Source organism: Melopsittacus undulatus, chromosome 9 (genome assembly GCF_012275295.1).
Source record: "Melopsittacus undulatus isolate bMelUnd1 chromosome 9, bMelUnd1.mat.Z, whole genome shotgun sequence".
NCBI lineage: Eukaryota > Metazoa > Chordata > Aves > Psittaciformes > Psittaculidae > Melopsittacus > Melopsittacus undulatus.
In genome coordinates, this window is record NC_047535.1 from 18,550,719 (window position 1) to 18,567,393 (window position 16,675).

The 16,675-nt window shown below is 40.7% G+C and overlaps 1 protein-coding gene across 1 annotated transcript in view; it reads right to left on the reverse strand.

Annotated features, from left to right (window-relative positions):
• Window positions 1-8,740: 8,740 nt before the first annotated feature.
• Window positions 8,741-16,675, reverse strand: part of MYZAP (myocardial zonula adherens protein) — a 60,627-nt gene continuing 52,692 nt past the window's right edge. The window contains exons 13-15 of the mRNA XM_013128249.3: window positions 11,590-12,279; window positions 10,719-10,941; window positions 8,741-9,777 (exon numbers count right to left, since the gene is read on the reverse strand). Of these exons, the coding sequence (XP_012983703.3) occupies window positions 9,646-9,777; window positions 10,719-10,941; window positions 11,590-12,279 (1,045 nt within the window). The 3' untranslated portion in view covers window positions 8,741-9,645. The remainder of the gene's footprint in view (window positions 9,778-10,718; window positions 10,942-11,589; window positions 12,280-16,675) is intronic.

The window sequence follows — 16,675 nt, forward strand, 5'->3', positions numbered from 1 at the left end:
TACAAATTTCCGGTGCATAGTTTTAGCAATGAAGAATTAGGTATTATAATAAATACCAGGTTAAAACTAGGGGAAATTAATTACCAAGCTATAGATCAATGAGCAAGAGGTGAAACTGCTGAAGAGATGCTCTTATTAGATTATCAGACTTAAGGCTGATTTATAGCTTCCTTATCCATCATTTTTATAGTATATAGAAAGGGTTGCAAAGCACAAATTGCCTTGTTTTAATTAACATGGAAGTTTTAGATAGGCTCAGATCAGGGTAACCAGGCTTGTTACCATCCCCCTGCTCCCCAAAGAAACATGAAAGCAGAAAGTATATTTTATTGATTTGGGAAGCCTACGACAGACTGAATAGTTCAATACACTTGTCAGCCTGCAGCTTCCTAATACGCTTGCCTATGATTTGCCCAGAAATGACAACAAGCTGGGGAGCAGCCCTGCTGAAAAGGCCCTGAGAGTGTTGGTAAAGAGCAAGCTGCAGGAGCCAGAGGTGTATCTGTTCAGGCTGAAGAAGGGGACACTTCAAGAGGATCGAACAGTAGCCCTCTAGCACCTACAAAGAGGCCATCAGAAGACAGAGCTAGGATAAAACAAGAGAGGTTCAGCATGGGTTTAAAGAACTCCTCACCACTGCAGGCCAGAAGACAGCAATACCAGGAACATGTCACCCTGAAAGACTGTACCATCTCCATCCTTGGAGGTTTTCAATAACAGCTTGGATTAAAGCCCTGAGCAATCTCATCTGACCTTACAGCTGACTCCATTTTGCAGGAGGTCCCTTCTAATCTGAACTGCCATATGAACCCAAGCCTGATTCAGGACATAACAGCTTTGACATCTATCATAACAGGGACTTGCCAAATTGTATTCAAACACAATTCAGCCTCTTCCACCTCTGAAAGGGATGATGACCTGTAGGTCAGGCTAAAACATCAGCTCCCTAAAACTTTCTTAACCTGTTGGTATGGCATAACCAGCCAGTGGCTCAACAGCATTAACAGCCAGCTTACATTAGTACTCTTGCTAGTGACAGCCAGGGTAAGAAACTGTAGGAAGATGTGCTGTCGTTGAAAACCTGGGTTGTGAGGAAACATAAGTTAAACTGAAAGTGGCAGTGAAAATTTCTAAATCTTGAATAGTCTTCAGAAGAAACCTTCAGCTTGTCCAGGACCCTTGGCAACAGAGACACAAATTGTCTCAAAATAATAAAAATTAAAAATATAATTTTTAAAAAGCATTAATGTAGTAACTTTAATATGTGTCAATAACTCATCAGCCTCAGATATATGATTCATTTCTTCTGAAATAAGTGATTTTGTACTTGTATCCCACACAAGAGGCTTTTCTAAGGAATATAAAAGTAGAACAAAAACTGAGCATACTTTTACTAGGCACTCCCTCATCACAGTTGTAATATCAGGATCAGATCTGGACCGCAAACAGTGTTTCATTTAGTCTTGTACCTTCATTGCTACCTCTTTTAGACACTTCAGTACATATGAATACCACTGTCCGTAAGGAACACCGTATTCTTAGCACTACCTTGTTGCCGTAAGTAAAAAAGATACGGAAAGTATCTGTAAAATATTGAGAATAACTTTTAAAATTATCATTTTCTTTTCAGTACAATTTAAGTGGTTACCAGAGCTGGAATGAATTATAGTGCATTGCCAGGATTTTCAGAAAAGTCTCTTGCACCGCAGGAAAAGTTCAGTTGCATTCTGCTTTAATGGCTCTTGGCATGCTTGCACTATTGTTTTTGTACAAACAGAAGTAAATTTGATACAAATAAAAAATGGAACTTTATGTGAATGTAGCAAACATCAAATTCCTTAATCTTCAAAAGAAATTCTATCCCTGAATAATTAACTATGATATATTTATAAAACTAGAATAATTGAAAACAGAATTCTAAGTTGATTCATGTGGACTGCGCTGAAATATTTATTATTGCAAGTCCAGAAGATCTGTCTGGGTTTTGTCACTGGAAATGTCTAAACTCAGTGTCCAGATGTTTATTTAAGTTGCTCCCACATAGTTCTAATGTCAATTACCAGGGGTTATCAGAGAGCATCACTGTGTATCTTCCTTGACTAATATTCTCATTTCTTCTGCATCTTTGATGTTTTGTTTCATTAAAATTCCTGGCTCACAGCCACAGAAATCTGCCACACAGGCAAAAAACTGGTCTGCAGACATGACACATGATGATGCCCATTGTCTGTGCAAGGATAATATTTATCATCAGCTATCATTTAAGCAGTACTATAATCAGTACAACACCAATTTAAATCAGCTCAGAGAAATACATGTGAAACCAGGGAATAAGAATTTCTAACCAACGTGAAATAAATTGTGTCAGTAAACAAATATTAGTGCATTGAATGAAGATTTTTGTGAATATGCATGTGGGATTTTTTTCCCCTTCAGGAAAAAGCAGGGGGAAAGCCACTGACAAAGTAATTTCACACATAATTACAAATGGAATTGATGGATCTGTAACTCTGGAAACCACAGTTACATCAAGACTTTTATAGTAACCAGGAGACAACACAGGCCACTTGTAACAGTGATTTAAATAGAAAGAGCTTATCGCACAGTCTCTGAAGATTTCCTACATTCAAATGAAAATAGTTGGCTAACACAGCTTATTTTATATATACACACATAGATGTGTATGCATGTATACAAATATATACACATATACATACAAAATTCAGTTGCCCAAAACTAGTTGGTTTATTTAGTTTGTAGGAAAATTCTACAAGATTATCTAGGCAAGATTTAAAGATCTGTAAGAAAACAGAAGAAATTCAATGCTAATTCAGTATAAATGCAAGTAGAGATAGAAGAGGGTTCTTCTACCTGAAGAGGGCCTACAAAGATGCTGGAGAGGGACTCTTCCTCAGGGACTGTAGTGATAAGACAAGGGGTAATGAGTTTAAACTTAAACAGGGGAAGTTCAGGTTAGATATAAGGAAGAAGTTTTTTACTGTGAGGGTGGTGAGGCACTGGAACAGGTTGCCCAAAGAAGTGGTAAATGCTCCATCCCTGTCAGTGTTCAGGGCCAGGCTGAACAGAGCAACATGGTCTAGTGTGAGGCACCCGTGTCCATGGCAGTGAGGTGAAACTGGATGATCTTAAGGTCCTTTCCAACCCAAATCATTCTGTGATTCTAAGAGGGCTGGACAAAATAGTGGCTGATGCCATCTCATGTTTTCACATTAGTACATGGGTACTAACAGCAGGTTCCTCCCTTGGTGAAGAATGTCATCCATTTTAGTTCTGATCAACCAGTAAGAGACAGATACCTGATGACTTCAATGGAAAAGGGTCTACATGACTTGGAAATTTAAATCTCAATGATCATGTAATTTAACTTTTCTCCCTATACTGTCAGTTTGAGAAGGTGTACCCACCTACCAGACAAAGCCCTAATAGCTGAACCTTCTGCCTTGCTGAGAGTCATTCCCCTTCACCGAGATCTTCAGTATATGTCTTTGCACTTTCAGATTCAGCTGTGGTTCTGTGTGTGCCATAAAAAGTCCCACAGCTTCTTTAATAATAGCAAGTTTTGCCATAGAATTTGCACTCATTGCAATACAAGTTGAGTGCAACCTGCATGCACTGGGAGGGCAGTGCCAATACTACCTTCAATTCAGAGATGGATGCAGGAGACCACATGCTGTTATAACCACAGCTACACTACTGACACCACTGTCTGACTAATCTGAGTATATGTTACTTGCATCAAATAACAACTGAGAAAACTTTTTTCCAGGGGGAAAAACAAGCCCAAAAATAACCATGACACATCACCCAAACAATGAAACCAAACAACAGAAGACATGGACAGAAATTTTGCAATTGAAAGTTCTATTCAGAAGTGTAAAAAGAGTATCTCCTATCAAGTGCTTAGCTTCAGAGACTCAGCAAAACCTTGGACTGCAGCTACTTGCCACATTATATCACTGCCTTGATCTAACAAGCAACTACATTAATTCCAGCTGTGTGGATAGAGGCAGGAAATATGAATATGTTCATTAAACATTATGGCCCCACTTATCTCCCTCATGACTTTAGTGGAGATGTGCCAATTCATGCATGATGCTATTATGGTCCCCAGTATCAAACCTGAAAGAAAAGCAATGAGGGTGTCACTTCTTACAAATTTCCCTGTCAAGAAATCTCCCCTACTTGCTGCTGAAGGGCATATCTACTCCTATGCGGATGATTAAAAGTTAAATACTTTGTTCAATGATTCTAGCAAGTTGAAAATCAATTTGCTTCCCACACACATTTCACTGTGCTCATTTGCGTCTTCTCCTCACATTCAGTAATTGCTTCACAACTGTTATTCACAAATTCCCTTGCACGCAGAGATTAAACAAAACACAGAACCCATATCCCAGTTCAACAGAGCGCTTGCTCAGAAGTGTTCCTAGAGGAATCAAACTCAGAGTTCAGTGCAAGCTTTCATGCTTCACCAAATCAAGGGCCAATTTAATAAAATGTTAATAACCAAATTATAAAAACAGTTACTTTAAACAAGAGATGACTAAAGGCCTCCAAAGCTTTGCATACATATGGAGAAATAATTACAGTATTTACAAAGGAGTCAAATGGAGTCAAGCACTATTATCCCACAGAAAGTCAATGTGAGTGCAAAACATTTGGACCAGTCAGCTAACATTTGCCTGCCACAACATCAGCAGTGACACAACACCGCAGAAGTACGAGAATAAATACAACCATTGGCTTATTGAAGAAAAAAACCAGCACAATAAACCAAATGTTTTCACCCAGCTGTCTTTTCTACTTCCCTTCTCCTATGAAAACATGGGAGTTCACAACCTAAAAACACAGGAAACCAGGAAATCTCAGTTGCGATCTCCACACGTACCACCCAGCCTAAGAGCAATGGACTGGCAACAATAGATGACCACAAACCCAGGAAAAATACAGTTCAGTTAGCACCTCCCTGGAACAAGACCACACCATGCAAGACCTGAAAGGGTTGTCCTTACAAGACACTTCAGAGAAATTACACTTCTTACTCTGAAAAAGAAACAAGGATGGCAAAGCAGAATAAAGACATCTTTTCTTACAGCAGAGTGCATAACTTCTTCCAACAGAGAAGTCTAATTCCCTGTCCCTTTAATGCCACTCTTGATATGAAGGCCAAGAATTCACTGCAGTTCCCCCAGCCTAAGGGTACTCCTTGCAGGCAGTAACCTTCTAAAGGCAGATGATAAGCCAGATGCTACTCAAATCAGACAAAAAATGTTCTGAATAGGGTCCTGCTACTGATCATTTTCACTGGCAAACCCCAGCAGGCCACACAACTCAGATTACAGCCAGCCTCCTGGATCAAGGGAACTGGCTCTACAGAAGTGCTGCATAAAACCAGCCAGCCAGCCAGATTCCCATCTACAATTTAGGCTATTCAGGTCCTACTTCCTCCTAAGATTGCAAAAGGCTGCCAGCTTGTGGTGTGTCTGCAATACAAGAATCATCTCCGAGTCCCATACAGAAACCCCCAAACTACTGCCTGGGGCTGCTCATGGAGCACGAGCAGCTTTTGCCATGGCTTCAAGCTCAAGTTTCAATTGCTCAGTCTGTAGCATCTGGATATTCTTTTCCTCAACTCCTGATACTTCATCCCTGTCGCAGGTTCAGAAATTCCACAGCACAGAGCCATGGTTTTCAAATTCTCTCAATTTGCAGACCCCATTTCCTCCACCCAGGAGCCTGCAGCTGTCAATGACTTCTATTTTGATTGCATGGTCCTCAGAAGCAGCCCGCAAGCCATCAAACTACAAACAGAACTGCTGACCCATCAGCTAGGTTTAACCAAAAACTACAAAAAGTAGTTCTTATGCATCTTTTCCACCCTTAGTCCCACACAAAATAATTAAGTACAGCAGCATTTAGGTCTTTCTCCTTTCAAATGCTATTTCCCAAATACTTATATCCTCTAGATCATGTTATTATCACCACAGGTAGCAAACCAGATTGCATGTTCTGTCCCTCAGGAAGTGTTACAGCTGTAAACAGATACTCTATTACAGTGTTTTTCTTCTGTGCAGTTTGGGGATTAGGTACTCCTAACAATACAAAAATCAAGGGACTACAGCTGCTGCTGCAGATACATGCATCACATGCTATAGCGCTCAGACTTGCAGCTCTCCAGTTAAGACCTGTCTCTATGCCATCTTTCAGACCTGTATGACCACCCAGATTTAGGTTTTACAGACCTGTTCTCATCTCTTTGCTTTCCCCATATAGCAATCATTTCCGAAATCCATCTCCAGTGTTTTCCTTGTGGAGCACTGAAGCAAAAATTTCCAGTTTTCCCTGTGACTTCCTACTTTACACAGTCAAAACATTATTCACAAAAAGAATTTCAGAAACATATTCTCAACCCTTTGTTTTCTACTGGGTTAACAGCCCCACTCCCAGAAGAGAATGAGCTCCTCAGTTCTCAGTGTACTTTTTTAAATGTTCTGGAAATGGACAAAAGTGAAATACACAACAGCAACACCACAGATGATCAGCAACTTAACTTGGTACAACTAAACCATTCCATGATTCATCCTCTTGTTCTATAACCTTTACAAACTTCTGGATTGCACATCTTCCTTAACATGGAGGACTCTTATTTGTACCCGACTCTTTGCTTTCTTATCACTCATAAAACCTTAATTCAAAGTACATACCTGTGCTCAGAACCCAGGACCAACAATCTCCATGAAAGCTACAAGTTTTGAAGTAACACAAACCCTTCAACAGTAACTTAAAATCCATACCTTAAGCTTGATGTTATATCCACACAACACTCTCTTCCAAAAATACTCTGAACAGCTGCTACTTGTAGAACAAGTATATAACACACTTCACCTGGTATCAGTGATTATGCCCCACCTCCCCATAAGGGGAAGTTTGCCCATTTAGTGGATCCACTCTGGCAAAGTTCCAACATGTTGAATGCTACCAAAATACAGATAACTGTCCCTGCTTCACAAGGCTTAGAGAGCAGAAATAAGCCTTAAAAGCATAAGGAAATAGCATGATCTTAGCTACCATGAAAGAGCAGAAGCTTGTACTGAGCTAGATATCAGTGATCTAGAAAACAAATTCTTAACCCTGTAACTTCATGTAAATTCCTTCAGCACAGAAAAGCCAGCATAGAGAAAATACACACAATAACTTTAAAAGGGGTGACTGCACAGTCAGGACAGGGACAAGAGTGATGATGTTAGTAAGAGGGAGAGATGCAAACAGACCTGGAAACAGTAACTTGTGCTTCATGAAACATCCAAAGGAAAGTCAATTCTGGTCTTCTGGACCAGAATTAAGGACCTCTGGTCCTTAAGCAGAACAACAGACCAAAATAATGGGAAGACTGATGATGAGGCTCAGCTGGACAAGCAAGTGGTAGCATGAACAATGACTATTTGAGAGATGAACCACGGCCACAAGAGAAGAGCCATCCACTGTGGAGTCTGACCCACACACTGAAGGAAGTCTTTCCTCTGAGGGCTGAAATACATACAGCTGTGGATCAGATGGGTCATCAACACAGGTGCTAAGGGATGAATAATGACTGAGTATGTGCCAAAAATAGTGCTGACAAGTGATGGTGAGAAGTTGGGAGGATAGAGCAGAAGCACAGAAAAGAGGAAGGAAAACTAAACACTAGGGGGTGGAACAAACCAGGAAAAAGCAGTAAGAAGTAAAAAAGGAAGATACAAGGCCTGGAAGTGGCAAATCTTGCAAAGTCTGAAAACAAAATATGAAATAAGAAAGCCTCAGCAGGAGGGCAGCTGTGACAAAAACATGAAGCCATTCAGGTCTCTGTGAGATACTGAAGTGGCGGGGAACACATGCAGGTGCACAGCTGGCATTTAGATGGAGTTACAGAAATCAAGAGAATATAGCAACAGGAGGATGCATGACACTTGGCAGAAGTTAAATTACAGACATAAGCAGTGATATGTTGTATGAAAGGGAATGGGTGGTGAAGGGATACAGAGTATGAATTTGCTCTAGTTGTCATGGTTTGAGCATGTTTTGAGGGTGCTAGTGACAGGAGGTAAGTCTTATGAGGAAAAGTGAAGAGCAAACAGCTGATGAGAAGGCAATAAACAATGAGAATAAGAAACCTGTGACAGGGAAGAGTACAGCAGTACTCCTATATAGGACTATGGGGGGATCACAGATAAGCAACTGACAAGCTGGTCAAAAACACCACATATTGGCTTAGCAGCAGTTCCACATGTCAAACTGCTTTGCCAGGGTACGGACTGTGCCACAAGAACTGCCTGGGAGAGGCTGTGGAGCATCTGGGAGAGAGTTACTGCCTGCTAGTAAAGTGCTGTGTGTGCTCAAGAAGTTGCAGAGTCTTTAACCCCCCATTTCTAGATGATGTTGTGCAGCTTTTTGAAGGACTCACATGCAGAGCTCCCTTGGTTTCCAGACACCATTCCTGCAGGAATACGTACATATCCAGGCAGAGCCTTGTGCACAGAGCCACCCTTCAGACACAGCTATTGCTGTGCCTTGGAAAACCTGTTGACAGGCTATAGACGGCATCTTTGAGATTTGTATTTTAGAACTGAACTCATGCTAGGCTTGCAAAATCTTAGCCAACAATGGAGTATCATTGTGAAACATTTCCCACATGTGTTCCTTAGCTTTCAAAATTCAGATTAAAAGGCAGAAAACATTATTGTAAGGAAGAGTATTTTTTTTATCATCAAAGAAAGCTAAAACTTCAATACATACAGAACATCTTGAAGAACACCAGAGGATGGATCTCTTAATTTACAGATCTGGACTATGAAAAAAATAGTATTCCAAAATATTAAAGCAGTGTGCAAAAACATGGAAACCCATCGAGACCTTTAATAAAAAGGCCAGTCTTCAGAGTAACTTGATTTCTTGATGTGCTTTGCAGTAACAACCAAAAATGAAACAGCAGAGTTTCTTAAAGCCCAAACAGAATTTGAGTTACAAAATAATATAAAATTATTACCTATTTATAACATAAGGACAGAAAGTGTTATTTTAAAGTGCAGGCACAGAAAAACAAGCTCTCATGTGATAAGAAGCTAACTTACAGCCTGTCACTCATTTACTGTAGATGTATAGGCATGTATTTTCACCATATGGTAAAAACAAGATAATTTTCAATAGGTAGAAGTATCTCACATTTATACAAGTCAAGAGCTTTCCTGTGTGCAAGCAGTTCACAGGCACCCTAGTTTACTATATGGGCATGTGTGCCAATGCCCTGTGCAACTGCCTTTCTGCACAGAAGGAACCTTCTTTTGTAGGTGACTCATCACAGCCTGCAAAAGTGTATTAAAGAGTTCACTTTGCTGTAGTTGAAAACTATGGGGCACTCCACAGGGATTAACTGCCCCAAGTGCTCAAAAAACAGTCCCCAATAACACCAGGGTTACCATTTAATAACACATTTATGAGGTTTATACTGAAAACTGCCCATCGCTGTAATGTTAACATTTTAAGAAAACAACTACTAGATAAAGCATTCTCTATAACCAGGTTTGGGTTTTAAGAAGTACTGCATAAAGATCAATTACATGGCTCATCCACAGACATCCCTGCTTGAATTCAGTCCTCTGCTGAAGAATAATCTTCATCTCTTCCGTCTCTGTATTGCAGAACCCCCTCTGGTTCAAACCTGAGCATTTTTATATTCAATGTCTTTGCAAGCTTCTGTGCTGCAAGCTTGGCTTGCATTTCCTAGGAAAGAAAGGAAAAAGGACACAAGTTAGAAAAAGCATTGTTATTTTTATCCTGGTCATGAAAAAAAATAGTATACTGAAGTATAAACTTGACATAATGGTATCAGTAATTGCAGAGTGGGCTTACTTAAACATAACTAGCAAAGAAATTTCAGCTCTCCACATTAAACATGACTGTGCTATGAATATTTGAAGATGCAAGAGTTTAAATTCCTCATGTGGCAGTCCTCACCTGTGATACAGTAATGTGGGATTAAATAGAACAGAATGCCCCATGTAAAAGAGCCGCTGTGCACATTAACCATGTAGCAATAGCAGTGTTTGACATTCAGCAACCTCAGCAAAAATGTCTCCTTTCTCCAAATAAATTACCTCTCTTAAAGTCTCAGGATGGCTAAATTAGCAAGTGCTTTTAAAACAATAAGGAGCAACAAACACTTCTACAATATCATCTAATTTACACATTAGCTTGGCACTACCTGGAAAGTCAAATTCAAAATCCATTACAACAGAATTTGAAGCACCTCAGAACTCTGATTCTTCCAGCACACCATAAATATAGTCAAATACAGATACTTGCATATTTTGAGAATAACAAATACTGCTAGGCCTTCATTAATGCAGGGGCCAAGAACTCTTTAAAACTCTTTAAAAACGAATTTCTAGTCAGAAGTGGAGCAAGTGCAATGAGGTCAGCATAACAACACACAAAGAATACCATTAGATTTGCTTAATGCAGGAATAACAGTTTCAGAAGGGTCTACTACATTAATTGTATCATTAAAAGAATCAAATACAAAAAAAGTACCTTCTGTCAAAGTCTGACCATCTCGATTTCATCATCAAATTCATCAGAATGAAAAGATCCCTTTATGCTTTCTTTTTTAAAAGTGATTCCAATTGTATTATTACTTTTCAGACCAAATTGTGAATTCATACCTCATAAGCTACTTTTTGCTGTATCTGAATTGCTATGGATTCCTCTATGGATAGTAGCTTAGTAGGAGAATGGTGAAGTGGCGGCAGCCGAGCTGCTGTGATCTCATTCAAATGCTGCTTATCTCTAAGTCGTCTTTCTTCAGTGGTAATTGGAGAGCCACATGCCCCAGGTGACTGACTGGATGCGGAACCACACAATGATCCATTTTGCTCTCCTGATAATCTGGAAGAGGTGAAACATAAAAGTTATGCTGCAAATTTGGGTCACAAATTTGAATAACTTCAGTTCCAAGACTTGTTGTTTTGAACTTGTAAGAGTTGAAAAAAATCCTGAAAGTGTTACAACACCACAAACAAACAATAAGCAGCACTCGGCAAAACTGAAAAGGTTTTTCTGTGAAGAGACAATATCATAGATCACTCCTCACAGTGAACAAAAAAGGTAGGGCCGTTAATTACCAAGCATGAGATAGCAATGTTTTTGGAAGTCACATGAAGTATAAAGCACCATCAGTACAATGTGAATTGCGATTTCTCTAGAGGTGCAGGAGAAGCCAAAGGCTACCTGCTGCTCAAGTTCTACGAGTTCTAGAACTGACCCACAAGAAAGCTTTGACAATGATTTATTTTGTAGCTTAAGCTATGAAACTCTGTGAAGATCCATGACAATTGTTTCAAGAGGCTATAGTGAGACCACTGCTCAATATTCCATGACACTTAACAGAGCCAACATATTAACCTTGCATGTCAAATAACTTTAAAGCTCTTTGACCACCACAAGAAAATTAACCCACTATGCTCGTTCTGTGCCATTTCCAATTTTATACAGGTCAAGTATTCACAAAAAGTTTTTCTGTTCTGTAATACTTACACATTTGTTTTAAATTTGCTTTTCTTTATGACTGGGTTCTTGGCTCTAGACTCTAGAACTTCAATGTAATGTGGAGTCTTGGGGTGCAGGCTTCCAAAGATATTCCCCTTATGTTTAGCCACATTCTGCTCTTTTTCCAATACTTTATCACTATCATCCCCACCTACAATTGTAACTTTTTGAAAAGCATCAACCAACTCATCTTTATTGTTGCCCAAAGAACCTGCACATTCTGTGCCATCCTCAGATTTGCTCTGAGATATCTGCTCATTTTCCAGATGACTGCTTGTGTCTGACTTGGAGACAACTTCACAAAGCAGATACCGATCTTTTGTAACAGTCTTTACTTCTTCATCTTTCCTCCGAGTCCTTTGATTTATCAGCGCTGTATTTATGGCATTGCGTGCAATACATTCTGACTCCTGCCTCTGCAAAGAAATCTCAGAAACTTCTTCAGTATTACAGTTTTCATTAAAGACTGTGGAATCTTCACTTCTTAGTCGGTCCTCCTTTAAGATAACTTGCTGTTTGTTTGTGTTCTCATCCTGCTTCACCTGAAACTCCAGTCTAACTGCAGATAACAGCTCAGCTGTCCTTGCTACTTCTTCTTCCTGTGAAATAGCAAGCTTCAGCTTTTCCACAAAGTCGGAGACCTTCTTACCCTTGTCTGGAAGCTTTGCAACGAATTTCCTAAGACAAAAAAAAATAATAGTCATTTGACAGAATAGAAACACTCCTATTGCAACCTGAGATACGGAAATGTTTTGTCATAATAATATATTCATTAGAATAATGTTAGAAAATGACATGGTTTTTACTCTAACGTTAAGTTCCTTATTTACGTGCTACATTTCTGAAAAGCAGCGAGATGCAAAGCACCTGCCGGCTGTGTACTGGGATAAAACGACCTTTACGGGGTTTTCTGCTCCAAGACGTAACTGCTGCTCTAAAGAGTGCAAAAGCCGGAAGCCCCCGGGGGTACATGGAGCTTCATGAGCCCCGAAAGGCCTTAAACTAGGGAGCCGGAGGTGTGGCCCTCTCCTCGGAGCTTCTCCTCACCGGTCGGCCAGCAGCCGCTCCTGCCGCCTCAGCATGTCCCGCAACTCGGGCAGGCTGCGGCCGCGCAGACCGCCGCTACCGCCCACCGCCGCCATGGGGCCCTGAGCCGCCTGTCACCGGGGCAACCGCCCGGTCCCGGAGCCCTCGCGCCGGTTCCGCAGCAACTCGGAGGCCGCCATCTTACCGGAAGCGACGGCAAGCGGCAGGGCCGGACTTGTCCGGAACGCGAAGGCCGACAGAGCTGCGGGCCGCGGCAGGGTGGCTGGTTGCTGTATGTCCGCTCCCGGCGTCGCGGTGGAGTGAGGAGTGGGGCGCCAGCGCCGCGCTCGCAGCGCTCCGGGTTGGCCTGAGCATTGCTCGGTGTTAACCCTGTGTTACAGCGTCCGTGCTGCAGGAAGAGTCGGTGTTCGAGGAGAGTACACGTTGTCCTGGGTGCGAGGAGCTGCGCAGAGCAGAGGCCGGTTGCCGGCATGAGCCCGCCCCTCTCGGGCTGCTCAAACACTGCAAAAGCATCAGTGTTTTTTACGTTAATTACTTTGCATTTGCACTGGCAAAAGCCAGGCTACTTCCGTGTGCTTGAGTGGTTTTCAGCAGAGCATCAATTCCTGTTTAGGAATCGAAGTTTACTTTTTCATGTGGCATTTATTTTTTAACATGTTTCTGTGTGACAGAGGCCGAACATTTAGAGTGCAGTATAATGTTGGCCTGCTTATGACAAAATTTCCCTACTGATACAAGTGCCATGAGCTTTAGTAAGTCCACTGCATCTAGCAGTAATAAGGTCATTAGCTGAATGGTAGTTCCCAGGTGGCAGATGTCAGCCCTTTTAAGTTGATCCCAGTTGAGGTTTCTTGATCCAAGTAATGGTAGAGGCACATTTCTCAGAGCTGTTAGAACAGTTGTTCCATGAACAGGGCCTACCCTGGAGGAGCTGGAAGAGGAAGCGTTTTAAAATGTCTGCCTGCCCTGTGTTTGCTCAGCTGGATGGGGAAGGGGAAGGCTGAGGCCAGGGGAAATGAGATTAATCAAGTCAGCAGCTACCCATGGAAACGAATACCACAGCCAGTGTGAGAAGAGCCAAGTTCAGGGACTGGTTGAAGAGGCCGCTTCACTGTGTGTGCCACACAACCTGGATCATCTCCTGTGCAAAATCCCTTGGGGAGCTTTTGCTGGGAGCTCAGGGAAGAGGAAATCACTGAGATTTTCTCACCAGGAGATCACCCACTAAAGGGCACAAGTTCCCTGTGTTGCAGCCTCTGTCATGCAGGCTTAAGCTATGCCATCTGTGTAACATTCCTGCATCTTGCAAGAAGGAACACTTTATCCTGCTTTTTAGCCTCTTTCTCCTGTGCAGATTGGGGAAAGTGGGAAGGCTGGCTGTGGAAACTGCTGCTTCTGCCTGCATGGAAGTGAATCCAGAAGGAACAGTCTCATTCGACCATTGCTCTGCACTTACATGATGATGATTCATCTCAGTCCATCTGCTGTCGTTATATGGACAAAAAAGTAATGCTGGTATTTACAGTGGATTTCAGCTTATGTGCTGAACTGCATAAACACAGTAAAATACAGAAAAAGGAAAAAAGTCCTAATAACATGGCTGCCGGGAATCGCAATTGATCATTCTGTAGCCTTGCAGTAGAATGCCATTCACCAAGTCTGTGTTTATCCAAGGTCATTGCGAAGGAATATTATTCATCTTCATAGTTGGGGAGAATTAAGTGTTGGAATACCATAGTTCATTTACAAGTAACACACAGTTCCAGAGTGATGAACAAATAGCTGAAGTTTGGAAGGTGCCAGAGCAAGTACGTTCTTGCTTATGGAGATATGGGCAATATCCAGATACAATGCAATCTAGATAGCATCCGTTCAGACAAGAATGTGAAGAAGGAAAAGTAGATTTAAGCTTCTTTAGTCAAGAAGAAGTATGGAGCATTTGTGGGACTGAGGAAAGTTACCTACTTAGGGATTGCTTGCCCTGGGGTAAATACAGGTAGGAAAATCTCACTATCCACACTCTGAACATGAGTAAGCACCACCCAGCAGTACTTACTGTAAGTTTAGTCTTAGGACTTTACTCTTGCTTCTCTTAAGAGACTGACAGACTGGCATTATTGTAGTGAATGGTTTTATTTTCCTTGGAGGATTCTTGGCCTTTTGATTTGAAGCTGTATTTTGTATCATTTTCTTGAATATTTTGATTAGCATTCACATGAGAAAAAGTATATAGCAAAACAGGGTTTTAATAATTTCTTACATAATGGGCTCTCCTGTATTTCTCACTTAGGACATTCTCTCAAAAGCTATTATGAGGTACAGTTTTCAGCCAGTCTGTTTTCAGTCACTAGACATTTAAATATAACTTATTCTGCAGTCACATGGCTGCAATTACTATGCAATTTAGTATTATTTCTGCAGGAAAATTGTTAGAATAACAATGGAGAAAATCAGGTATACTAACAAAAAAGAATAAGCTGCATGGAAAACGCAACACAAAGTGTGACCCAGAAATATTCATCTTTGTGTATGTTGTAGCTAAAAAGGAAGGTATTCAAATTGCTGAGTAACTTATTCTAGCATAGATTTTTTTCAGTAGGTTACACCAGTTACAAGAAACACTGCAACAGATATTTGTGGCCCAGCTTTTAGTGTTCCTGTTTTATCAATGCCAGCTGTGACTAGACTGATGCATTCTAGTTGCATGACATTCTGAGGGAGTTGGCCATGAAATACAACTGGCTGAATTCTTCCAGGTGGAAAGGTCTCCTGCCAGCAACACCTGAGTCTGCACAAAATTGGTATTAAAAGTAAAACTAACGCTCTTGCTTCTTTTCTGTTAAAGGCATCATTTCCACTGTCCATTTGTCCTTTATTCAACTTTATAAATACATAAGTGTTATTTCTTTTCACTAGGAAAAGGGGCAAAAGAGCCTTTGGACTGTAGGTCTCTAGAGGAAAAAAAACCATACTCTTACAGCTTCTTTGCTCCTAGGTGGAAATATTGAAGGGCAGGAGAGGAATCATGCCACACTTACAAAATAAACCGCTCCAAAATAAAAATTAAGAATGGTATAAAAATTGGAATGAATATTTGGAATGTAAATGAATCATTTTAATTTCCTTTAAAAAAGCCCCAACCTTTTTTAGTCAGCATGATTTGCAATAATTATTTTAGTTAATATAAGGAAAATAACTCTTCCCTTAACCTTATTTCTCAAAAAAAGCCCCAGACACTTTAAAAGCAATCCTGTATATGCTTATACCTATCACCATACTGTTTTACGTTTGGGAAGCAACTGTCATGTTGTTGTAGCATGCCTAGACACCCCCCTCACCTTCACAGAATATTGTAACCGCATAGATGTTCACTTGTACATATTTTCTCTTTAATCTGCCAGCTCCCTCTTTTGAAAATGTTCACATACCTTAAGTTGTAGAGGTCTCCTATTGCCTTGTTTTCCTGTGTTTCTTCTGTGTTCTAATGATTGAGGTAGGGCTGGAAGGGCCTTATCTCATTAGGTCATTCTTTTACACATGCAAATAGCCCCAGGTTCTGAACAGGAATGAAATAAGATGTAAGTGGCATGAAACTCTCAGCATGTACAACTCCATTCTGTGAGCAGGTATTTCCTGTACGGAGTTACAGACTTAGCAATGAGGAGAGAACTTCTTACTTATTTGCTTATCCATCCATGTCTTCAGATGTCAAAAGAAGGATTTAAAGACTCTTGCAAAAGCATTAACACCCAACTCCTAGGATCCTGTGTTGTAGGCTCAGCACTGATCTTAACAAGATTTTGAGGTCCTCTTGGCAACTGATAAGGAATACGTGTACACAGGGAAGCAGTGTTCAAGTAAAAAACCTCATATTCTTCAGCTGAGCATTGCAAACCAGTAACGCTCTGTTATGTTTGCAGCATGATTTCTTCTTATTTAGTTGACATGTAGATTGTTTCACTGTGACAGTCTTAAAAATAAATACTATCAGTGAGTGGATTTAGACTGTAAAAAAATATAAAAAGGG